General features: G+C 36.4%; 1 protein-coding gene across 4 annotated transcripts in view; it reads right to left on the reverse strand.

Annotated features, from left to right (window-relative positions):
- The window catches only part of Xpr1 (xenotropic and polytropic retrovirus receptor 1), a 193,932-nt gene that overhangs the window by 24,470 nt on the left and 143,628 nt on the right, over positions 1-25,834 (reverse strand). For all 4 annotated transcript variants that reach the window (XM_021265336.2, XM_021265335.2, XM_087194403.1 and 1 more), the window contains 4 exons: positions 24,325-24,515; positions 23,937-24,116; positions 18,809-18,980; positions 16,922-17,116 (listed from right to left, as the gene is read on the reverse strand). In XM_021265336.2, the coding sequence (XP_021120995.1) occupies positions 16,922-17,116; positions 18,809-18,980; positions 23,937-24,116; positions 24,325-24,515 (738 nt within the window). The remainder of the gene's footprint in view (positions 1-16,921; positions 17,117-18,808; positions 18,981-23,936; positions 24,117-24,324; positions 24,516-25,834) is intronic.

Raw genomic sequence — 25,834 nt, forward strand, 5'->3', positions numbered from 1 at the left:
GTCTAAATTTGGGGGGGGGGGTACCGGAGATCAGACTCAAGACTTTGCACTTGCGAGGCAGTAGGCAGCGGCACCACTGAGCTAAATCCCCAGCCCTAAAGTCTAAATTTTTTGATGAAAGCTATCTTATCCTTTTAAAGTTTCAATGAAAGTGTTAAGGGTGTAGCTTCGTAGCAGAGTATGTGTTTAGTGTAATCAAGGTTCTAGGTTCAATCTCCAGCATGCATGTACACATGCACACACACACACAGAGTATTAATGAAATTAAGTATTAATTCGTGTTTTTTCATATTTTGTTCACTACATTCTAAGAAGCATATAGACAATACTCCTTGTTTATTAACAATGTATAATAAGAGAATAGTTTTCTTACCTTAATTACCCCTGGTGTTTTGTTTTTTTTGGTACCAGGGATCGAACTCGGGACCTTGTGCTTGCGAGGCAGGCGGTGGAACCACTGAGCTAAATCCCCAGCCCCTGGTGTTTCTTAAGAAGTGAATTTTAACACTGTAAAAGAACTCTAAACAAATGAATCACGGTAAACCATTCTCCCATTATTTGAAATACCATTAATGTTAGTTTCTGTTTCCCTCCAAGAATGACTTTTACCTTTCTGGCAGAGAAAAATGATTTCACATTGCTATTACTAATAAAGTGTAGACTGTTAAGGTGAACAGCCAAAGTTCCTGGCAATGTTTTTGGTTTTCTATGAATGTGGTCATTGGGACCAAAGAATCAGAAAACGGGTCTACTGCCTTAAAAGTACAGTTTGAGGGCCAGGGATTTAGTTCAGTGGTTCTGCCGCCTGCCTTGCAAGCGCAAGGTCCTGAGTTCAATCCCTGGTACCAAAAAACAAAAAGTACAGTTTGAATTATTCTTGCTCACTGTACCTTTATACTTTCTCAACTATAAACTTATCTGGCACTTGTGATGATGAGACACTGCCCTGTCTGATCTTTTCCATTTCTTTTTTGTTTACCCTGAGTTTAACATTGTCACTTTGATGAGCTCTGAGCAGTCTATAAATTTAGATGGTAATACTGTAGAACAACAACAACAAGAAAAAATCCAAAACCTGGTGTGAATTCTAGCTTTGTTACCTACTTGATGTTTGATTTTGGAGATACGTTGTCTGTATTCAATTTCCTTAACCTGTTAAATGAAGATCAAGTGCTTACCTCTGACAAAGACTCTCTCCTTTACCTATCTCTAGTCAGACTCCTCAGCCTTGACCCTGGCATCCATCTTTGTAGGGCCTGCAGCAGCACCATATACAGTTGTAGCAAGAAACTTGCTAAGTCAGTTAAAAGTCTCTTCACGCTTACCTTCACCCCCACCTCAGGTAGCTGATCACTGTAGTCTGCTTTCAGCAAGAATCCTGTCAAGTTAGTTTAGCTAGAATCCCCCCTTAATGCTGATGTTTCCACAATATGACTTGTTTTTATCAGAGCCATGTGAAGAGCTTCCCCTGAATAAATGCTATTCCTTCACCTGAGGCCCCAAATCACACCCAGAACAGATGGAAACTCAACCTGCAATGAGGAGCCAAGCCCAACTGAAACAGAGGGCTGAAGCAGTGTTATCCAGATAGCAATAGGTGATAAGTACACTTACTGTATTGGACCAGAAAAATTTGATGAATGAAGTTCACATGTAATCTACTGCAAATTTTTTTTTTTTTTTGCTGAAAATACCTATACATTATAATGTTCCCCGATATTTACAATTTTCAACAATAGCATTCTCATGTAAAATTATATATAATGTGAAATAATGTGTAAATTAAAAATTCTTTCAAGCAACTGCCTCTTTCCAATTAAACTGTTCTATACATTGAATTTATAAATATTTTACTTTGCTTCATTCAAATAGCACGAATTCTCTCCCAACTTCTAAGCAATAAAATGCTACAGACTATTTTTAAACTTTAAATTTTTGTGATGGATGAGTATCTCAAATGCAAGGTAATTTATATAGAAATAAAATACTATCTATGAGTTGTAAGAACAATTAAGAAAACAAAGGTGACTAAAGAAAAGACAATCAAAGTGCTATCGGTATAAACATATGTTTTTTTTTCATTCATCAATTTTATTGGTATATTTTAGGTATACAATATGCTGGCATTAATTATTGGGAATTTGTATCTTTGCATAATATATCTTAGTTCTTATTTTTCCCCCTATTCCCCTGCATGTTATTTTTTAAAGAGATACAAAGGAAATTTAATTTTTTCAAAGCTATAATTAATATCATAGAAGCAATTTAGAATTAGATTAAATTATAACCATTTAAAATTGGCACAATGGACCTGCCCCGCTCCTCTGTACAGCCACCTGGTTCTACACTACAAAAACACAGAGGACACCAGACCACCAGAGCACGGTACTGAGTCCCGCCGCTCCTGGCCCAGAGGTAGGGGCTTCTGAGCCGCTGTCCCATTGCTCCTGGTCCAGAGGAAGGGGCTTCCCAGCCACCATCCCTCCTGCTGCTCCCAGCCCAGAGGAAAGGGCTTTTGGGCCACCATCTCTCCCGCCGCTCCCAGTCCAGAGGAAAGGGCTTTTGGGCCACCATTCCTACCACTGCTCCCGGCCCCTGTCCCGCCTCTCCCAGCTCAGAGGAGGTAATCCGTGCAGGCGCCAACATCACCCCCCTGAGTCGAAATGAGAAAACATGTAAGTAAGTCTCAAAACCAGACTTCCAGATCACCTACAGCAACCCCAAAGGGAAATGAGATGGAACACTCTGATACTCAACCACCTGGACCCACTGAACTGGCAACAAAAGGGGATCTGGAAAAAATGAAATCAGAAATAATTTCTCAGATAACAGGAGAAATTGTGTTCCTAGTGCAAGACATGATTAATAAATCTAGAGAGGAGCTGAGGAACATGATGGAATCCCAACAGGAAACAAATGGAATCCATAAAACAGATGCAAACAGATTTCCAGGAGATGAAAAACTCCATTGAAAGTCTATACAGCAGAATGAGCCAATGTGAGGACAGAATTTCAGATATAGAAGATAAGACTGCAATTAATGACCAGGAAAAGAAAAATTGCTTCAAAATTATAAGGGAACATGAGAAATCAATCCAGCAGCTGCTGGATGATGCAAAGAAGAATAACATAAGACTGATTGGAGTCAATGAAGAAACAGGAGAGAGTGCAGATGACATAAAAAAACTCTTCACAGAAATAATGGCAGAAAAATTCCCAAGAGCTTGACATACAGGGAAGTGAGGCATATAGGACTTCAAATAGCCGTGTTCAAAAAAAAATCTACACATAGGCATATAATTGTTAAGATTCCAGAAACTCAACAGAAGAACAAAGTTCGACAAGCAGTTAGAGAAAAGAAACAAATCACATACAAAGGAAAGCCCATCAGAATCACAGGAGACTTCTCAACACAAACCATCAAGGCAAGAAGAGCTTGGAGTGACATATTTCAAGCCCTAAAACAAAACAGCCTCCAACCCAGATTGATGTACCCTGCAAAACTATCTTTCAAAATGGATGGAGAAATAAGATACTTTCATGACAAAGAGCACCTTAGGAACTTCATGAATACCAAACCAGCACTCCAAAGAATTTTACACAATATCCTAGGAACACACATTGAGGATCACAACCCCAGGAAGCAAAGCAGAATGAACCCATCTGGCATGACAAGAAATTAAATGGAAAGGGGGAGAACCCAACAAAAAGAAAAAGTCATGGAAGTGACAAGTCAATACGTTTCAGTTATAACCATCAATGTTAATGGTCTCAATTCACCTATCAAAAGAAATAGACTGCCAGAATGGGTCAAGAAGCAAAATCCAACAATATACTGAATACAAGAAACACATTTCATTCAAAAGGAAACTCATAGACTGAAAGTTAAAGGGTGGAAAACAATACTCCATGTGACAGGAACCCGAAAAAAAGCAGAAGTAGCTACCCTCTTTGCAGATCAAGTAGATTTCAAACCAAAACTGATTAAGAGAGACGAAGAAGGACACTACATCCTTGTAAAAGGAGAAATCCAAGAGGAAGAGATGACAATCATAAATATCTATGCACCAAACACTAGTGCACCCAACTATATAAAACAAATACTAACAGATATGAAAAGTCATATATGCACTAATATAATTGTAGTGGGGGACCTCAACACCCCACTGTCACAAATAGATAGATCAACTAGACTAAAAATAAGTAATGAAATACTAGAACTCAATCGAACTCCTGAACAAATGAACTTAACAGATGTTTACAGAGTCTTCCACCCCACAAAATCAGAATACACATTCTTCTCAGCTGCACATGGGTCATTCTCCAAAATAGACCACATACTCACACATAGAACATGTTTAAGTAAGTGCAAAGGAATTGAAGTTATCCCCTGTATATTATCAGACCATAGTGCGATGAAATTGGAGATCCACAGCACAGAAACTCGAAAAGTTTCATAAACACATGGAAATTGAACAACACACTTCTGAATAACCAGTGGGTCACAGAGGAAATTAAAGAAGAAATCAGACAGTTCCTTCAATTAAATGACAATGACAATACAACATATCAGAATCTACGGGACACAATGAAAGCAGTCTTACGAGGGAAATTCACAGCAGTGAATACTCATATTAGGAAAACAGAACGAGCCCAATTAAACAACCTGATGCTGCACCTCAAGCTTCTAGAAAAAGAAGAGTAGGACAACCCCAAAGCTCATACAAGGGAGGAAATTATAAAGATCAGAGGAGAAATCTATGCAATGGAGGCTAAGAGAACGATACAAAAAATCAATGAAGCCAAGAGTTGGTTCTTTGAAAGAATAAACAAAAATGACAAACCCTTAGCCTACCTTATCAGAAAAGGGAAAGAAAAGGCCCAAATTCATGCAATTAGGAATGAAAAGGGTGAAATTACAACAGACTCAGCAGAAATCCAGAGGATCATCAATACCTACTTCCAGAACCTATACGCCAAGAAGATGGACAACACAGAAGAAATGGACAGCTTCCTAGATACATATGAATTACCAAAGTGGAATGAAGAAGATCTAAAAATTCTGAACAACTCAATATTAACCAATGAAATTGAAAACGTAATTAAAAACTTATCAATTAAGAAAAGCCCTGGCCCTGAGGGCTTCACTGCTGAATTCTACAAGACATTTAGAGAGGAACTGCTGCCACTACTGTTTAAATTCTTCAATGAAATTGAAAGGGAAGCAATACTCCTAAATTCATTCCTGGAAGCAAGCATCACCTTGATCCCCAAAGCAGAGAAAGACCCAACCAAAAAGGAAAACTATAGGCCAATCTCACTAATAAACACAGATGCAAATATCCTTAATAAGATAATGGCAAACAGAATGCAGAAGATCATCAAGAAGATCATACACCCTGATCAAGTGGGATTCATCCCAGGGATGCAGGGATGGTTCAACATATGAAAATCAATCAATGTAATACACTATATCAACAGAGCCAAGGACAAAAACCATATGATTATCTCCATAGATGCAGAAAAAGCATTTGACAAAATCCAACATGCATTTATGATAAAAACCCTACAAAAAATTGGAATAAATGGTCTCTACCTCAAACTGATAAAAGCCATCTATGAAAAACCAAGAGCCAATATCATACCAAATGGTCAAAAACTGAAATCCTTCACACTCAAATCAGGAACAAGACAAGGATGTCCACTATCACCAGTCTTGTTCAATATAGTTCTGGAAACATTAGCCACGGCAAGTAGACAAGAGAAAGAAATAAAAGAATAAAGATAGGAAATGAAGAAGTCAAATTGTCATTATTTGAAGATGACATGATACTCTATAGAGAAGACCCCAAGAACTCCACCAAAAGTCTTCTAGACTTAATAACCAAATTCAGTCAAGTAGCTGGTTACAAGGTCAACACACAAAAATCAATAGCTTTCCTCTACATGAATGACAGACTCACTGAGAGAGAAATAGGGCAAATAATTCCTTTCACAATAGCATCCAAAAAACTGAAATACCTAGGAATCAACCTAATGAAAGAAATAAAAGACCTCTTCTCTGAAAACTTTGGCACTCTGAAAAGAGAGATTGAAGATGATATCAGAAAATGGACAGACATCCCCTGCTCCTGGGTAGGAAGGATTAATATAGTGAAAATGGCCATACTTCCTTAACTGCTATATAGATTTAATGCAATTCCAATTGAGATCCCAGCAGCATACTTCATGGACCTGGAGAAAACAATCCAAAAATTCATTTGGAAGAAGAAGAGACCCAGAATAGCAAAAGCAATTCTAGGTAACAGAGACATGGGAGGGAGTATCACAATCCCAACCTCCAACTATACTACAAAGGTACTGTGATAAAAAGAGCATGATACTGGCAAAGAAACAGACCTGAGGACCAGTGGAACAGATTAGAAGATGCAGAAACAACGCCAGACACACTCAGCCATCTCATCTTCGATAAAGGAGCCAAACATCCTCACTGGAGAAAAGATAGCCTCTTTAAAAAATGGTGCTGGAAAAATTTGGCTTCAACTTGCCAAAGATTAAAACTAGATCTATAATGGGCTGAGGATTTAGCTCAGTGGTTTCGCTGCCTGCTGTGCAAGCGTAAGGACCCAAGTTTGATCCCCAGTACCAAAAACAAAACAAAACAAAACTAGACCTATATCTCTCCCCATGCACTAAACTAAAATCAAAATGGATTAAAGATCTAAATATTAAAATAGAAACTCTGAACCACTTGGAACAGAGGTTAGGTAGAATTCTTGAAGACATCGGTGTAGGAAAAGATTTTATGAACAAAACCTCAGTTTCCCGTGAACTAGCACAAACCATCAACAAGTGGGATCTCTTCTTATTAAAAAGCTTCTGCACAGCAAGAGAAACCACCAGCAGTGTGAAGTGACATCCCACAATGTGGGAAAAAAATCTTCACCTGCTCTTCCTTAGACAAAGGCCCACTACCTCAAATCTATAAAGAACTTAAAAAGATCAGACCTCCCAAATTTAAAGACCCAATCCAAAAATGGGCATCTGAAATGAACAGACATTTCTCAGACAAAGAAGTAGAAATAGCAAATAAATACATGAAAAAATGTTCAACATCACTGGTCGTTTGAGAGATGCAAATGAAAACAATGCTGAGATTCCACCTCACTCCAAAAAGAATGGGTGCTATCATGAAATCAACCAATAACAACTGCTGGTGGGGCGGTGGGGAAAGAGGAACCCTGCTCCACTGCTGGTGGGAGTGTAGACTGGTGCAACCACTGTGGAAATCAGTATGGAGATACCTCAAAGAATTAGGACTGGAAGCCCCATTTGACCCCGCTATTCCACTGCTGGGGATCTTCCCCAAAGAATTAAAAGAATCATACCACAGTGATATATGTGCACCCATGTTCATAGCAGCACAGTTTGTGATAGCTAAAACTTGGAAACAGCCCAAATGCCCATCTACTGGAGACTGGATAAAGAAAATGTAGTTTTTTTAATAAAATGGAGTGCTACTCAGCCATAAAAAATGAGAAATTAGAGACATTTATAGCTAAGTGGATGCACATTGAGGCAATACTCTTAAGTGAAATAAATAGGACACACATGTATAAATACCAAATAGTTTCTCTGGTGTGAGAAACTGAAAGTGTAAATAAGAGCTAAAATGTATAATAGGTAATGTGAAATAGGAAGAAAAGGGGCAAAGGGGAAGGAAGTGGGAGGGGTAGGGGAAAGGACAGAAGGGAATGGGATTAATATGAGAAAATGGAAAAATAGGAACAAAATCTTTGTAAATAGGGAGGAATGGAGGGGTTGAAGGGAGGGCTGGGCAAGGGTGAAAAATAAGAACCAAGAGAGATTATGTAAAGGTGCAAATTTCCAATGATGCATGTCATTATATTGTATACCTAAAATGTACCGATGATTAGAATGAATAATCAGTAATGAAAAGGTCCAAAGGGGTAGGGGTAGTGGGAAGGGCAGGGGAAAGGAAAGAAGGGAAAGGAAAAATGATGAGAAATGGAAAAAATGGAAATAAAGTCTTTGTAAATAGGGAAGGGTGGAGGGGGTGAAGGGAGGGCTAGGAATGGGGAAAAAATAAGAACCAAGATGCATTATGTAAAGGTACAATTCCCAGTGAGAAATGTAATTGTTTTGTATACCTAAAATGTACCAATAGAAGAATTTAACAACAACAACAAAAAATAAATAAAATAAAATTAGCACAATGCCAAAGGGACAAAAGTTATTCAAGAAATATTTGTGGAATTAAAGTTAAATTATTAATCAGAAGAAAATAAATCTTAGTTTATGGCATCATCAGGTCGGCTAATATTGTCAAAATGAATTCAAAAATCATCAATTTCTTTTCTGCAGTATTAGTCTAGGGAAATTACAGCAGAATATACCAAGTTCAAAGGGTTAAAGTTTTAGATTACTTTTAATAGGCAAAAATGAGAACATTTATCCAAATGAACTTTTTAAAAGTTGTGCGTATGTCTTTTTAAAAAAGCTAATGGAATAAAAGTTTCCCTAGAGAATTAAAAAACAATTACCATTTCTATTATAGCATAAGAAGACTAAAATTTGGAAATCTGCAATAGCAGCCTATTATTCAGGGTAGAAAGAATAACAAATTGGCCATACTGAGGAGACGGAGCACTTGGGACTAAGTGTGCTCACTCAAAACAATAAAATGACTACTGCATTGAAGGCACTGAACTACTGTTGAGGAATCCTCATTAGGAGACACAGTAACCCTTAGAAAATGTTAAAAAAGAAGAGATCTAGGCACTGAAAACCAATCACATGGACATAAATGAAGTCCAAGTGTAGAGATAATATCTCTTTTTCCTAAGTACTGTAATTTTAAAAGCAGTGAATACTTTTTAGCATATGCTACAACATAAAAGTCTAAAGGAAACTATGAATTAAAAATATTTCTACTCCATATAGTTAAGAGAATATTAAAGCACTAAATCCACTAAGAATTTATAAGTATTTCAGAATGTTAGAAAATATAAATGAAAAATAGAAAATCTAATGAAGTATTCTCCCTCAAAAAGTGATCAGAAGTTAGCAAGATAATGGTCTTTTCTGTTATTGTACCTCCCAAAGGCTTCTCCTTGCCAAAACCAAGAAACCTCAAAGACACTAAAACCATTTAAAATACTTTCCTGCCTCCTCTAATCCCAAGTTTTAACAAAACATTTCCAGGAGTTGGCTTCAAATTTAAGTCATGTATAGAATTCTTAAATACAGAGACTGGCTGCTAACTAAATTCCTTTGTTTCTAAAAATCAATGACAGAAAATAAAACATATCAAAGTATTCTAAATGTGTTTCCTTTTTAATACAACTCAGGGGTGGCTGCAATACTGTAATTACCATACATAGTCTCCCCAAAATGGGTTGGCTGAATCTCCTTTATCTTCTGAAAAATGATTGTAGGTGTAGTGTTAACTCTTAGGCCTCCACTTGTATAAATCACACAACATAAAACACAACCTTTGAAACAATTTTGATGCTGTTACTATGGTAACCCTTGCAGGACAGTTCTTTGAAAAGACTCAGACTTTTGCGTGTGAGCAAGGTCACCTCACCATTTTTTACTCTTTTTTCCTCATAATTTATCTTTTAGCCAGATGTGTTAGCACATGCCTGTAATCCCAGAACTCTGAGAGGCTGGGCAGGAGGATTCAAAGTTTGAGCCCAGCCTGGGCAACTAGCAATTAATTAAGACCCTGTCTCAAAATTAAAAAAGAGAGAGAGGGAGAAGTTAATTGTGTTTTGTTTGCTGCTATTTTTCTTTTAGGGCCTAGAAAACACCCTGGTACAGAGCTGTCACGATTGCTCTGCCTGTGTATATCTACCTACCTACTCACTCACCTAATTCAGAATTAGAATTAGGGAATGAGGTGTTTATACAGAGATAAATATAAATATATTAATCTGAAGTCAAAACTTTTCTTGTGTGGCTGCCTACTTTCTTAATTAGGGTAGGAAGAAGACCAGAATATGCTACTCCACTTTGGTATAGTGGTCATTTTGAGCTGAAGGCAAGTGAGAAGCAGTAGATGCAGGAAATCACTCTGTCTTCTCCCTTTCTGTCTAAAAGCAGGGCACAAATTCTCCTTGTAAAGCTAATAGAAATTTCTACTTACAAAACTGTCTCTCCTAAACCTAGAGGTGGACAACTCTTAATTATCTGAGGTGATTCTGAATGGAGGAGGCACGCACTCAGTTTATACAATAACCTTTACTAAATAACCCTTTTCTTCTATTAGTTTCCCTATATATTTAACCTCCCACAATTACAGTCCCTAGAGGCCCAATCACACCACCTTCATTGACTTACTTTTCCATAATTTATCACTCTTAGCAAAAATGGAATATAAGCCCTTTGGTCTAGTTACTTCTCTGGATCTTTATTTCTTTTCTATGAAGGCCACTATATAAACCTTTCTCCTATTAATTTATCTTTTGTCAATTTAATTAGCATGATCTTTGTCAGTAGCCTAAGAGGAAAGAGAAAAAAGTTTTTCATTTCCTACAGGTAAACTGGTGATATTTTCCATAAATTGGATGAGTGTAGTGTGCAGTTGTAAGATTTTGTTTCAAAAATGCATTTAAAGAATGTGGTAAGATCAAAGCATTTCATTGGTAAGTGTGTATTTAAATTAATAATATTTTAATTTTCCTGTTTAAATATGTTGGGCTAAATAAGGAGACTTTAAAATTAATAATCACAGTGGAGGGGAGGGCAGGGAAGGAAAGGGGAAATTAAAAGAATTAAGATGTGTCACGTACGTGTCCCAATTCCTCATGATAAATGTAACCATCATGTACTACAAATATATACTAATAAAAATAAATTGTCCATTGTCTAGAAATTTAAAATAGCTAATAACTAACAAATTGTTTAATCTTTTTCATTTAGTTTATGTTCAATTCTTTAATAAGAAAAACTTGTTTTTAAAAATAACTATTGATGATAGACTACTATGTAATTTTTTTTGTTTGTTTTCTTGAGACAGGGTCTCCCTCTAGTTCAGGCTGGCCTTGAACTCACTATGTAGCCCAGAGTGGCCTCAAAGTTACAGTAGTCCTCCTGCTCAGCTTCCTAAGTGCTGGGATTACAGGCATGCTCCACCACACCCAGCCTAGTACTCTGTAATTTTTGGGTGTATGACTCAAGTTAAAACTGAGGGTCACTGCCAGGCATGGTGGAAATACATGCATATAATCCCAGTACTTAGGAGGCTGAGGCAGGAAGATCTCTGTGAGTCTGTGGCCAGCCTGGGCTACATAGTGAATTTGAGGCCAGCCTGAACTACACAGCGAGACCCTGTCTCAAAAAACAAAACAGAATCCCCAAAATAACAGGCATTGTAGGAATAAAATTCATTCCCTTTTCATCTAAATAATGTTTATAAGATTTTACACATATAAAAACTATAAATACTTATGTGCAATAATAATTAAAATTTGTAATATATTTGTAATACTGCTTGAACAAATATAGATAATAATCAAGGTAATAATTTCAACCCAAAGAAGAAAAAAAGATGAATATCTTAGCACCTTTAGTGACAGGAAATAAATTCAATTTACATATATATGTAATAGATATGTCATTAAAATATAAAAATATATTACATTAAAATAAAATATGTCACATTAAAATATATTTCAATCGGAGAGAGATAATAAGTTTTCTATTGTAGAACTGCTTTGTAAAAAAAAAATAAGAATGCTAGTTGAGCGTGGTGGCACACACCTGTAATCCCAGCATTCTGGTGGCTGAGGCAGGAGGATCACACCAAGTTTAAGGACAGCCTGGGATACACAGTGAGACTGAATTCAAAGCCAGCCTGAACTCCACAGGGAGACCCCACCTCAAAAAATAAAAAAACCAAAAATTCGTAGTATCAAACTGCTTTATACTTAGAATACCTGGATATATTTAGTAGAAATGTTAGGCAGGTAGTTAGACATTAGCAGGCCTGAAAGCTGGTGTGTGTGTGTGTGTGTGTGTGTGTGTGTGTTCCAAAACAGCATGTGTAGAAGTTAAATTGTCATTATTTGCAGGAGACATGATACTCTATATAGAAGACCCCAAGGGTGCTCGCTTCGGCAGCATATACGCTAAAATTAGAAGACCCCAAGAACTCCAGCAAAAGTTTTCTAGACTAAATAACCAAATTCAGTAGAGTAGCTGGATACAGGTCAACACACAAAAGTCCATACCTTTCCTGTACATGAACAACAGACTCACTGAGAGAGGAACTGGAGAAACAACTTCTTTCACAATAGCATCCAAAAAACTGAAATACCTAGGAATCAACCTAACGAAAGAAACTGAAGAGCTACTCTGAAAACTATAGCACTCTGAAAAAAGAGATCAAAGAGGGTTATCAGAAAATGGAAAGACATCTCTTGCTCCTGGGTAGGAAGAATCAATATAGTGAAAATGGCCATACTTCCAAAACTGCTATAGAGATTCAATGCAATCCCAATCAAAATTCCAACAGCATACTTCACAGACCTGGAGAAATCAATCCAAAAATTCATTTGAAACAAGGAGACCTAGAGTAGCAAAAGCAATTCGAGGGAACAAAGACAAGGTAGGGGTATCACAATTCCCAACCTGAAACCATACTACAAAACTATTGTGATAAAAACAGTATGGTACTGGCAAAGAAATAGACCTGAGGACCAGCGGAACAGATTAGAAGATGCAGAAACAACGCCAGACACACTCACCCACCTCATCTTCAACAAAGGAGCCAAACACTCTGACTGGAGGAAAGACAGCCTCTTTAATAAATGTTGCTGGAAAAATTGGGTTTCAACTTGCCAAAGATTAAAACCAGACCTATATCTCTCACCATGCACTAAACTAAAATCAAAATGGATTAAAGATCTAAATATTAAAATAGAAACTCTGAACCACTTGGAACAGAGGTTAGGTAGAACTCTTGAAGACACTGGCATGGAAAAGATTTCATGAACAAAACTTCAGTTGCACATGAACTAGCACAAAGAATCAACAAGTGGATCTCACCTTATTAAGAAGCTTCTGCACAGCAAGAGAAACCAACAGTGAAGAAACAACCTAGAATGTGGGAAAAATTTTTTACTAGCTGCTCCTCAGACAAAGGTCTACTATCTAGAATCTATAAAGAACTTTAAAAAAATCAGACCTCCCAAATTTAAAGACCCAATTCAAAAATGGGCATCTGAAATGAACAGGCATTTCTCAGACAAAGAAGTAGAAGCAGCAAATAAACATATGAAAAAATGTTCAACACCACTGGTCATTTGAGAGATGCAAATGAAAACAACTCTGAGATTCCACCTCACTCCAGAAAGAATGGCTGCTATCATGAAATCAACCAATAACAAATGCTGGCGGGGCTGTGGGGGAAAAAGGAACCCTGCTCCACTGCTTGTCAGAGTGCAGACTGGTGCAACTACTGTGGAAATCAGTATGGAGATACCTCAAAGAACTAGGACTGGAAGTCCCATTTGACCCAGCTATTCCACTGCTGGGGATCTTCCCCAAAGAATTAAAAGAATCATACAACAGTGATATATGTACACTCATGTTCATAGCAGTATAATTTGTAATAGCTAAAATTTGGAAGCAGCCTAATTGCCTATCAACTGGAGACTGGATAAAGAAAATGTGGTTTTTTATTAAAATGGAGTACTGCGGCGGGGATTTAGCTCAGTGGTTTTGCCGCCTGCTGCGCAGGGGCAAGGACCCGAGTTTGATCCCCAGTACCAAAAATAAATAAATAAATAAAATGGAGTACTACTCAGCCATAAAAAATGAGAAATTAGAGACATTTGTAGCTAAATGGATGCATACTGAGGCCATACTCTTAGGTGAAATAAATAGGATACACATGTGTAAACACTGAATAGTTTCTCTGGTGTGAGAAATTCAAAATGTAAATAAGGATGAAAATGTGTAATAGATAATGTGAAATAGGAAGAAAAGGTCCAAAGAGGAAGGGGAAGTGGGAGCCATAGGGGAAAGGATAGAAGGGAAAGGAATAAATATGAGAAAAGGAAAAAAAAATCAAATAAAGTCTTTGTAAATAGGGAGGGGTGGAAGGGTTGAAAGGAGGGCTGGGGAATGGGGAAAAAATAAGAGCCAAGATATATCATGTAAAGGTAAAAATTCCCAATGATGAATGTCATCATATTGTGTATCTAAAATGTACCAATTAAAAAAAACCCAGCATCTGTTGCCAGTTAAGTAAAGAAACAAAGACTTCAATGTATAATACATTTATAATCATTTGTTAGGAATCAGACCTAAAGCAACCTCATGGACCCCAATGACATTTTAAGTTTATACACTGTGCACAGTCCTTTGGATACCTGGCTACCTGGATACTATAGTATACCTGGATACTACAGTATTCCGGGCCATTAGTCTATAGCTCAGTGATATCAGAAAAGGAAATGTTTTTAAAAGACCCTCTGGCCTTGGGCTGGGACAGTTTAAATTAAGAACTTATCTTTTATACATTTCTTACATGATTAAAACCCCTGAGAAAACACTTACTATCTAAAACGGATAGGAAGACACTTCCCAATTCCAAAGTACCTTCTAAGTAAAGTAGCAACAAGGATCATAATTACTCTAGTTCTCTGAACCTCAGGAGAAACTTCTGTGTGCATAAAAAAGTATCCAAACTTGAAATAGTGCAGATGCCTTGGCACCACCAGCCTTTCTTACTTGAAGGCATAATTCTCTCTGTATCTACTCTACAACAAATTCTATCTATTCTTCTACACCATCTATGTGTCTTGACTAAATTCTTTCACCAAAGGCACAAAGAACCTAGGACCAAGGAAGTGAGGGGCCATTTCCTTGCTGTGTCAGGACCCGGCTTCCTGGTAACAAACATTTAGCAGTTTTGTTTTAAAATGTGCATACTTAAAATACACTAGGAATGATAAATTTTTCAGTTTTTATGTTTTATTAGTGCATGTTTGCCGTACACAATGCTCACATTTCCTGTGGGAAGCGGGTGTGCGTACATGACACATCTCAATACTTTTTTGCATCACCTTCCCCTCTCCTTTCTCCCCTTCTCTTCCCTCCATCTCTTGGTGTTCCCTGCCCATTTGCAAAAGATCTAGCTCTCTATTTCCTATTATTTATCTTTTGTTTTGCTTTTTATTTGTATTTTGTGTAGAAATATTTTATAATTATTTAAACTTCAGATAAAAAATTTTGGGGAAAGAGAGAAGTTAGGGAAGGGATCAAAATGATCAAGACATGCAATGTCCGTATACCAATCCCCCAAAACAAATTTAACTATGATGTATTGCTAACATACATTAATAAAAAGAAATTCAGTTGTAAATGTAAAAGTATCAAAGAAGTAATAGAGTTTATAAAATTATTTGAAGAGGTACATGAGTAAAAAAATGTTTAAAGACCATAAGGCTATCTAAATCACTGGTTTTCCAGCTTTGGCCTTTCAGATATTCAGCTTCTTGGTGATGCTATCAGTACAAGTATAGATACATTACGTTCTAAAATATTCAATAACAAATACAGTAGTCATTTTTACCTGAAATGGGAGAAGAATGATGGGTTCTGGATAATTTAGTAATAGAAGTCTTAAAATATAATGTATCAAATCAGCTGCCAATTTATAAATTCTCTAATAACTTTCTAAACTTATGATGCAGGCTGGAACTGAATGATGGCATTCCTCAGCAACAGTTAAAATTACAGGAGCTTTGGAGATATGTTTCCTTCACTAAGGTAGTTGGTTAAATTATATCACTTAACAAAAATGCTTACATGGTGGTAAAATTATTGGCTACAGTTATTAATATTATTCTAACTGCAGAATCTACTGCAAAAATGGAGTGTATGTTATAATGTGATCTTCTGACCAAATCCATCTTAAGGCATACTAAAATAATGCCCTAATCTATCATGACCATCAAACACACTTTAGTTTTTTTCTTTATTCATTTTCTGTGGTGCTGGGGACTGACCCAGGGCCTTGCACATGAACATCAAGTACTGTATTACTTAGCTACATCTTTAGCCCAGACATATGATAGCTAAGCAGCAGTACTGTAGCACTGGCTGAAGCTCCCAAAATACAGCCTCTCAATCAAAAAAAGTAAATTACTGAAAAAAATTTTACCAAGTGTTTAAAAATAACCAATGATTTCAATTCATAACACTTCTTTACCACCTACAGATGAGAAAGTGCAGCTTCTAAGGTGTGGGCTACACTAGTGCATTAATGATTTAGACAAAGAAGGAATGTATTTTAGTAAAAGGAAGCGAGACTGTTGATTGACAGTGCTTGGAAAAAAGGTTAAAAATTCAAAAAGAGTGATTGCATGTGGCTCAGAACTTAAAAGCTTTTTTCTTCTCCCAACAAAAGAGCAATGGCAAGTAATAGCAGGTTGCCATGGAGATGAGAAACTAGAGGGATGAGAGAACTCAATTTGCAGTTAAATGGGCTGGAAACAATTCTTACTACTTGGTGAAGAAAAGCGATTAAAAATATACTTGATTTCCAGAGGGAATCTTTTTCACCTAGCCATTTCCCAACCTCATTAATGAACAAGACACACCAAATGAAAACTCAAAGTATCCATAGATTGAACTCATTAGACATAATTTTGGATTTCAAACATTATCACAATCATTTCTAATCTGAGTGACTGTGGCTCTTTTCAATGATACCTGTTAGTAAATAATGCATGAGACAAAAATTATGTTGAAGAACAAAAATGTTGAGGGGACTGGAACTTCAGTGGAAAAAGGAGCACAGGAAATGAAAAAGTAACCAGAGAAAGAAACAATTCGAGTACAATCTAGATATCAAAAAACCTCTTCATAGTCAATCATTGAATACCTTTGTGAGTGCTGTAAAGAGCTGCAAATGTCACCATGAAGAAAGTTGTAGAGTATTTGCCAGCATTAACTAAGTGAGGAAAGGCCCTTTTTGTGTCTCGGTATCTGCGCAGGCACTGGATGAAGCGAAGCCAAGCAGGAATGCACTGAACAATGGCTCGCACACCATATGAATATTTGTGGCAAATTTCTGGTTCTGTAAAGATTTCAAAGAAGAAAAAAATTTAATTAAGGAACTAGTCTGTTCACATTAATTAGCCATACAGACCAACCATCAACAAGAAGCAAAAGGCCTGGGTTTCAGAATCACTTTCCTCTTTGCGATTATTATATTCTCAAGGTTTTTAGTGGTATATAAACCAAAGAGAAAAGGTAAAATCTGTAAAAGAGATTAGTGGGAAAATGTGTCCTCTCAGATATCTGGGTATCTGTCCTAGAATCATTTTTTAACAAGTATGATAAAACTATAAAATAAATGAGAAAATGGGGCTGAGGATTTAGCTCAGTGGCACCGTGCCTGCCTCACAAGCATAAGGTCCTAAGTTTGATCTCCTGTACACAAATAAATAAATAAGTATGATAATAAAAGAGGGGGGAACGTTTTGTTCCATAATTTGAAACATCTGGACAACCTACAAACATCACAAGTGACTCTTGACAGTTTCATGATCTCCAAACTAATATAACATAATAACCAAAGAGTACATGTTCACCTTCTCCCCCATCACCTCCATACTGGGGACTGAACCCAGGCTCTTCGGACTGAGCTACAATCCCAGCCCCTTTTAAAATTTTTTGAAACAGGGTCTTGCTAAATTGCCTGGGCTGGGCTGAAACTTGCAATGATCCTCCCGCCTTAGCCTCCCAAGATTGCTGGGATTACAGCCATGTGCCACTGTGCTCAGCTAACCTTTTGCTGTTGTTTTAAAATCAAGAATGGATTTTGTGTTTTTAAATAAGAATGAAGTTAGAAAATCAATTTTTCTTTGAATTCTGGCTTTATATTATAGTGTGATCAACCTATAACAGAACTGCAGTCTTCTGGTAATCACTGAAAATTTGTTATGCAGACATCATCAACTTCTGTTAGATCCAACAACCTTTCTAAATTAAGATCTTTGACATGAAAGGAAAATCCCTTATTAATTTGAACTCCTGACAAAAACCAGAGTGGGGAAAAAAGCCAAAAGAAAAATGAGATCCTAAAAAAGAATTAAACAGCAGTCTATCATGACTTTGTAGGCCGGGCATGGTGGCGCACACCTATAATCTTAGCACTCTGGAGACTGAGGCAGGAGGATCACTGTGAGTTCAAGGTCACCCTGGACTAGATAGTGCGTTCAGGGCCAGCCTGAACTACATATTGAGACTCTGTCTCAAAAAACCAAAAATAATAATACCAATATCATGACTTTCTTCAAGCATTCAATCTGATTCTAAGTAATCAGTATTTCTGAGCACCTGTAAACATTTAACATTCTATGGCTGTGGTGGCAAACCTATGGCATGCATGCTGCAGCCAGCTATCTGTTATCATTGAAAGTTCTAAAAGGTTCGCCATCACTGCCTAGAACAACACTGTGATGGGAATGTTGGCACTACAGCATCTGCAATATAACTACCAATGTACTGAACTTAATAAAAATAGTTTTAGAATTCTTTACATTGTAAATCTCTTGGCAAATGGCTGACTAAAGTTATAACATAATTTAAAAGTCAAATTATTTCAGATAAAGAAACTTAAGAACAGAGTGCCAAGTATATTTAGTTAATCTGTAAAATTACTGGATGAATTTTTACCATGACCGAAACTTTCTCAGTTATCCTTTCCAATATTTCCTGGTTTATATTGGCAATTTAGTAGTATCAATGCAAATTCATATCCTACCTTCTGAATTATTTGGCAACAGGCCCTTACTTTCGTCCCATTTGAGCTCAAAACTGTAGAAGCAGATCATATATTCCAAGTCCATTAGTATCACTGACAGGCTGTTCAGCTGATCGGCCAGCCAGAAATCAGCAAAGCCTACCTTATGGAAGGGAGCTGTAAATACTCGAAACTGAGAGAAAGAAAAAAAAAAAAATCAGAAAACTCAGAAACAAGAAAAGTCACGCTAAATTTCTCTAATTCATAGCTGACCATTTAGCATGACTGATTAGCTGATAAAATGGAAACCAATGAACCCATCACAAATACAAGGACTAAGCAACAGTGGGTGGGTTGACTACTAGAGAAGGGAATGAGTTGAATGGATAACTAAGGGGAAGGATGAGGGGAGGAATAGTTAAAAAACAAAAAGCACAGAGGTGGGAAAAGTTGAGGTCAAAAGCAGACAGTGGCAGCAGGTAGAAGTACCCAAAGAAAGTCTAACATCTCCAGGACAGAGGCGTGCTATGGCCATTTCTAGAATGTTTTCCCATCTTAGCTAACTGAATACAAAGCTCCTCTTTGCCTGCAAAGAATAGGTAAGAAAAAAAATGATACACTATCTGAGGCATGCCTTATTCTCTACCCAAAGTGACTTTTATTTCACTAATGTCATGGTAATGGTTGTGTTCATCTTGAAATTACAAGTATCAGTACTTCCTCTCACTGTTCTGAAAACAATAAAAAATGTGTTAAAGTTAAAGATATCAAACACTAAGTCATGCCTGTGTATTTTTATTAGATGTTAGGTATGCTTTAGCACGTTCATAACAGGGCCATAATTTGTATGTCTCACTGTCAGGTGGTTCTGAACTACCAGTGGTACAAACATGACTTTCCCATTGGGCAGCATGGGACAGTCCTATCACATGGTACAAGCTGCCCAATGGGACAGTCACGCACATACCACCAGTGGTTCAAGCCCACGGGAATGTGTTAATTCTTTTTTTTTTGGTACCGGGGATGGAACTTGGGTCCTTGCGCTTGCACAGCAGGAGGCAAAACCACTGAGCTAAATCCCCAGCCCCTGGAATGTGTTAATTCTTAAAACAATTCTAAAGGCCAGGTACTATTCATATTCCCATTTTACTGAAGAGTTACATCAACTCAACCTGGCTTATTCTGTGGAAGCCTCCTTACCAGTGCAAAGGAAATCCTTCCACAGAAAATGGAAGGTTTAGAGATTAATGCAATCGCCAGAAATAAGCTCAAATTGTGTAGACTGCCTTGAAAACCTATATGAAGTGAAGGTACGATGAAGGTACCTTTAATCCTTAACTTCTCAGACCCCTTCTATCTTATTCTACGGAAGAAAAATGGGCTCTGGAAACAAGGAAATCTAAGTAAGCCTAAGTTTTAAGAAAATCAGTCTAAATGTCTAGCTCCCTGGACATCTAGCTATATTTATTTAGTACACAAATTCAGCATAGGAGTCTACTGCACTCTCCTCTCAGACTCAGTTGCTTCTTTCTAGTCTTTCTCTAAATATTTATTTTTATTATTTCAGGGAAATAAATGGCTATACTATGAATCAATTTTGGGTGTCAACTATGACAGATACTAACTTGGAGCTTTGGAAGCTAGATCAGGTGTCTATAGGATAGAATGAAGATTTTGAGACAGTTTCTGGAGCTGATATATTTTGGTTCCATAACTCAGTCTTGTAGTACCTCCCAAACTCTTTTAGTGAGTCCAGTACACCAGAAAGAAGGGTTACTATGATTTACAACCATAAGCTCTACACACAGCAAACTCTCTGGGGGGTCAGGGTAGAAGAAGGATGGGATATTAGTTATCTGTGCATGAAGAGGTTCCAGTGCCTATTTTTGTTTTTTCTTTTCGGTACTGGGAATCGAATTCAGGACCTTGTGCTTATGCAGTACCACTGAGCTAAATCCCCAGGCCCTCCAGTGCCTGTTTTTATAATATTTTGAGAAACTAGGGTGCAGAATAGACTGGAAGAATTCAAAGAGACAAAGACAAGAGGAAAATTTAGCATTTAATATCAAAGAATCAGGAAATCTGCAAATTTCTTCTTTCTAGCTAACATGAGACAGATTTCCTTTTCTCTAACAATCTGCCAAACCCATCCTCAAAACCTGGCTAATACAGACAGCCTCTGTCAGAACAGCAGCAGCAGATAATGCATTGAATAGGAAACAAAGGGACTGAGTGACTGGAAAAGGAAGAGATCAGCATTAAAAAAAGGAAGCTGAAAGGGAAAATTTATAGGAAACAGAAGGCGAATAGGAAGAAAGGAGGATTAGCAAATGTTGGTAGAATACAACTAATGAAGGAAAAATGTAATTACAGTTATTCACACATTTAACAGAGATTTATTATTTATTGTACTTAAGGCACTGTGGAGATACAGATATAAATAAAACAGTCTTTGTCCTCAAGAGATCTCAAAGTTGGGCAAATACCTAGAGATATAATCACAGTACCAAATGGTAACTGTTATTATAAAGATATATTTAAAACATCCTGTTAAGTATAGAGAACAAGTAGCTCTGACAGAGGTAAGATAAAAGGGAGAAAACAAGTGGATCATGATCACTGACATTTACATAAAAATTCATTTTATATTTATCTGAATTCTTTTGAGTGACAATCTACCCTTCATTCTTTTCTTATTCTTATACCTTTCAAATTCTCCACTTTTACTTTGTGATTTGGATTAAAATGATAAAAATTCTGAAATAGTACTATGAAAGTTAAAGCAATTTTGAATATCTAACATTTTACCATATACATTACAAATACCACTAAAAAGTTTCTACAGGATAAATATTCCTTATATAAAATGCTTGGGGTCCAGAAACATTTTACATTTTGGAATATTAGTATATTTACAATGAGATAGCTTGAGCATAGGGCCCAAGTCCAAATATAAAATTCACTTATGTTTCATATATACCTTATACACATACTCTGAAGGTAATTTTATACAGTATCTTTAGTGTCCCTGCATTCTGATTGTGACTTATCACACTGAGGTCAAGTGTGGAATTTTCCACTAATAGTGTAATGTCAGTGCTTAAAAGGCTTTGGATTTTGAAGCATTTTGTATATTCTGACTAAGGATGTTCAACTGTGCAATGAATACATTAATATGATCTTCTAAGTTAATACAAGGAGCTAAGATGGTAAGTTTTGTTTTCTTTTCTTTTACAAGTTTCCACTGGCTATCATTATGGCCAAGTGATATATGTGTTTATCTCACTGAAAGATTGGAAGAAAAGAAAAGAAAGGATAGAATTTTTTTTAGGAAAAGGCTTTAATAAGTTATTTCAGAGAAATGTAACTAGAGTGAAAACATTCTTATTAATTCACTAGAAATAAATCTAAAGGCAAGTTTTAAGATATTAGTTTTTTTGGGGGGGGTACGAGGGATCGAACTCAGGTCCTTGCACTTGCAAGGCAAGCGGCAGAACCACTGAGCTAAATCCCCGGCCCCCTAAAGGCAAGTTTTATCAGTGAGATTTGAACTGAAATAAGTCAACAGGTCAACTGTATAAATGACCTATATATGATAAGATTCTTGGTTATTACTATAAAAATAACTAACCACAATTCTTCTTTCCATATTTCACTGCTTTGGATAATGCATTTTATTCTTCTACTATTCATTCTTATATCATTACTGCCAACCTATTCCATCAACGAGTTCTTATTTATTGAAGCAGATGCAAAGATAAACGACTACTCAATGGGGAATCCTTCTGCTAATAAGAGTAATTGGTCATGCATGAACCACAGCTTGCTATTTAAACAAAGAAGGATGCACTGGGGAAATGCTCACTTAGCACACAATGTACACAACTATATTATCCTATTATTGCAATGATGCAATTGTAGTAACTCCTGAGTTTTCAGAGTCTTCTAAAATCTCATTTGAAAATAGCTTCATGAGATTGTATATGTAGCCCGAAAACAATAGTTTAAATATACAGTATTTTAAACATGCTCCCCAGTGACCAGAAGAATGCTAATCTTTTATGCAAATAACACAGTTGGAAAATTCCACAGTAGTAATAAAATGACAGATAATTTCCAATAAGAAAGGTAATCTGATATTAACTGGCAATGACTTTTTTTTCTATAAGTCTCAAGAGATAAACTACTCAAATTTTTCTTTTTGTTCTTTTTATTTCATTCATTTATTTATTTTTTGAGATGGGATCTCACTATGTAATTCAGCTAGTCCTGAACTATTTTTTAATTTTTAGCTGAACTGGGAATTGAATCCAACGCCTGCTTGTGTATGGTAGGCAAGCTCTCTATCACAGACCTGTATCTGTAGTTCCTTATTTTTCTTTTATTTTGGGCCACAGTCTCACTAAGTTGCCCAGGCTATCCCTGAACTTGCAACCCTCCTACCTCAGCCTCCTCCATGGTATTACTAACATGTGCCACCACATCTGGCCAATATCAAGTATCTTTAATTTTCAAAATAGTTCTAACCTAATTTAGGAGTAAGGAGAAGACCTCTCCTTTACAATATTACAAAAACACAGCCATCATTTCTGTAGGAAATGCTATATCCTATTGATGAGACTAAATACTTTGAGATTAAGAAACAGGTAAAATAGAAGAAGAAATAGAGTTCAAAAATCAAAGTTAGTTTCTCAAATTAAATTTAATGATCTGGCAAGATATTCCTACCCCTTGTACAGAACCAATCTTTCCTAAAAGAAAGTGTTTGGCTAACCATTTGGATCGATTTAACAAGAAAGTCAATAGTTTTTCTACTAAGGAAATTTACAAAGTTCTATGTTATAATAGCTGTATAATAAAATAGTAAATGGTTAAAATGTGCAAAATCATTTCAGTACCTGGTTATTTTATACTCCATTTTAGGAGGAAAAAAATGCATGAATGCTTTTCTGAGGGCCACCACACTGCACAACTTTCAGGGTTATCTGTCACATGCCTTCTCTGCCCCTGATGCTGAAGCACCACTCACACAGACGCAATGTTAATGATTACTTCTGAAGTTGTTCAATCCACAGCTTTGGTTTTATCTTAGAGGAAGCCAATGACTAATATACTACTCTAAAAATGCTACACAAGTTTCTGGACTTACCAGCAATTTAAGCAGCCAAAACCGGGATTTATAATAGAAAGTCTTGGTGGGGTTGATAAGAAAGAAAACCATAAATCCATAAAGGACAAGTGGATACACATATGTGGGGATGACACTAATTGGAGCAAAGAAGCATGCCAGAAGGCTCAGACACCACAATATCCCCAGGAATCCAGCAATCTGGTAAAGGACAAGGAAGACAAAAAGAGAAAATTATTTTTACTTTTACCATTACTCAGAAGCATCTTTACTAAACCAAGGTAAGAAAAATAATTAGCAATTAAGTCAATAATCCTTTTGAACTAGAAGATGGATTTCAGTACTTATTTAACCAGCTACATAGCTAGTTTGGCAAACTATGTTCATGGGAATTTATGTCTTGCTTTACCTCAAAGAGATGCTGATGAGACAAATTGCTTCTTGGATTAAGTTCAAAGATGAGTACATGATTTACTCCAGCCTGTCTCCAACCGTATGTGTTGATGCCCAGCAGAAAAAGGAACTCAATCAGAAGAAAGCCACCTCGATAGATTCTTATCAAGGGCCAGATACTTCTATTTGTTTCAAGTTTAAATACAGCTGAAAGAATATTAATTTGTTGGTTACTTATAAAATCCATGTTTCTTTTAATTATCTTTCATTCTCAAAGACATAGCCTGGCATACAAATTTTTCATTACAAAAATCTAGAGATTATTTAAAGAGCCCAATAAACTTGTCTCCAGTTTCTTTCCTTTCTTCATTTTGGTCTACAGAATGTCATTAGAAAAACTTGCCTAAAACTTGGCTTTTAGTGTGATATTCCATCATTCTATTCGTTTCTAAGATTATAGCAAGGCAATTGCTTAGAACTAAGATCAGTTTTGCCAGCTGGTGATTTTTGGCTGTGGCTTTCTTTTCTCTACTATTAAAATAATATCTACCTCACAGAGTTGGTGTAAAATTTAAAAGAACTAGAACACATGAAACAACATAAAATTTAAATGTCAACACTTAATATTATAGAATGATTACTATATGCTAAGTAACTTTTCAGTGTTTTTATGTGTAATTCATTTAGTCATCACAATTGTTCTTTGAGTTAAAAACTATTACCTCCATTTTGGTTAATGAGGAGCTGGAGCACCGGTTAAGTGTTACTGAGCTAATAGACGGCAGAGCCAGGATTTGGACCCTGACAGTTTTGCTCCAGAGTCCACACTTATTAAGCACTGTACCGCTCATCTGCTCATACAAACACTTAGTACTACAGCTCTCCATAACTGTAATGTTCAACTAGTTAGATGTGCAAACTCAAGTTCTTCACAATCTATCCTCCAACTCACTTTTCCCAAACTTGTCTCCCAGTACCCCCTAAACATTACTTCTCAGTCTCTGATGAATTTTATTATTTTTTGAGTTTGCTTTTCACATTTATTTATGTTTTCCCTGTACCTACAAAGGTCTTGCACTGTCTCAATATATAAATGAATTAACCATTTAGTCTTTATCTTTGTATTCTTTATGCCACACAGAACACTTAATAAACACAGAGAAAGCCTTTGCTTTGGAATCAAGTACTATAGACTGGATATCAAATTAATTTAAGGGGCAAGTTACTTAATTTTTCTAAGTCTCAATTTCTTGGTCAATGAGGATAATGTCTATTCTCTTAAGTGTGTTAAGATGAAATGTAAACATATATCAAATGCCTACACTAATCAGATGTCTGTCCCATTATTAGTATTCAGTATATGTTAGTTTTAGTTGAAAATACTTCATTTATTCAACAAATACTTATTAGATGTCCCTTACAGCCAATACCATTGTAAGCGGTGAGATTTAGTAATGGATAGTAGACAAAATAGTTATCTTCAGCTTACCAATGAATAATGTGAGATACTGATAAGGAATATAAAG

Source organism: Heterocephalus glaber, unplaced genomic scaffold (assembly GCF_053883595.1).
Source record: "Heterocephalus glaber isolate CG9 unplaced genomic scaffold, H.glaber_assembly_v1.0 deba00001600, whole genome shotgun sequence".
NCBI lineage: Eukaryota > Metazoa > Chordata > Mammalia > Rodentia > Bathyergidae > Heterocephalus > Heterocephalus glaber.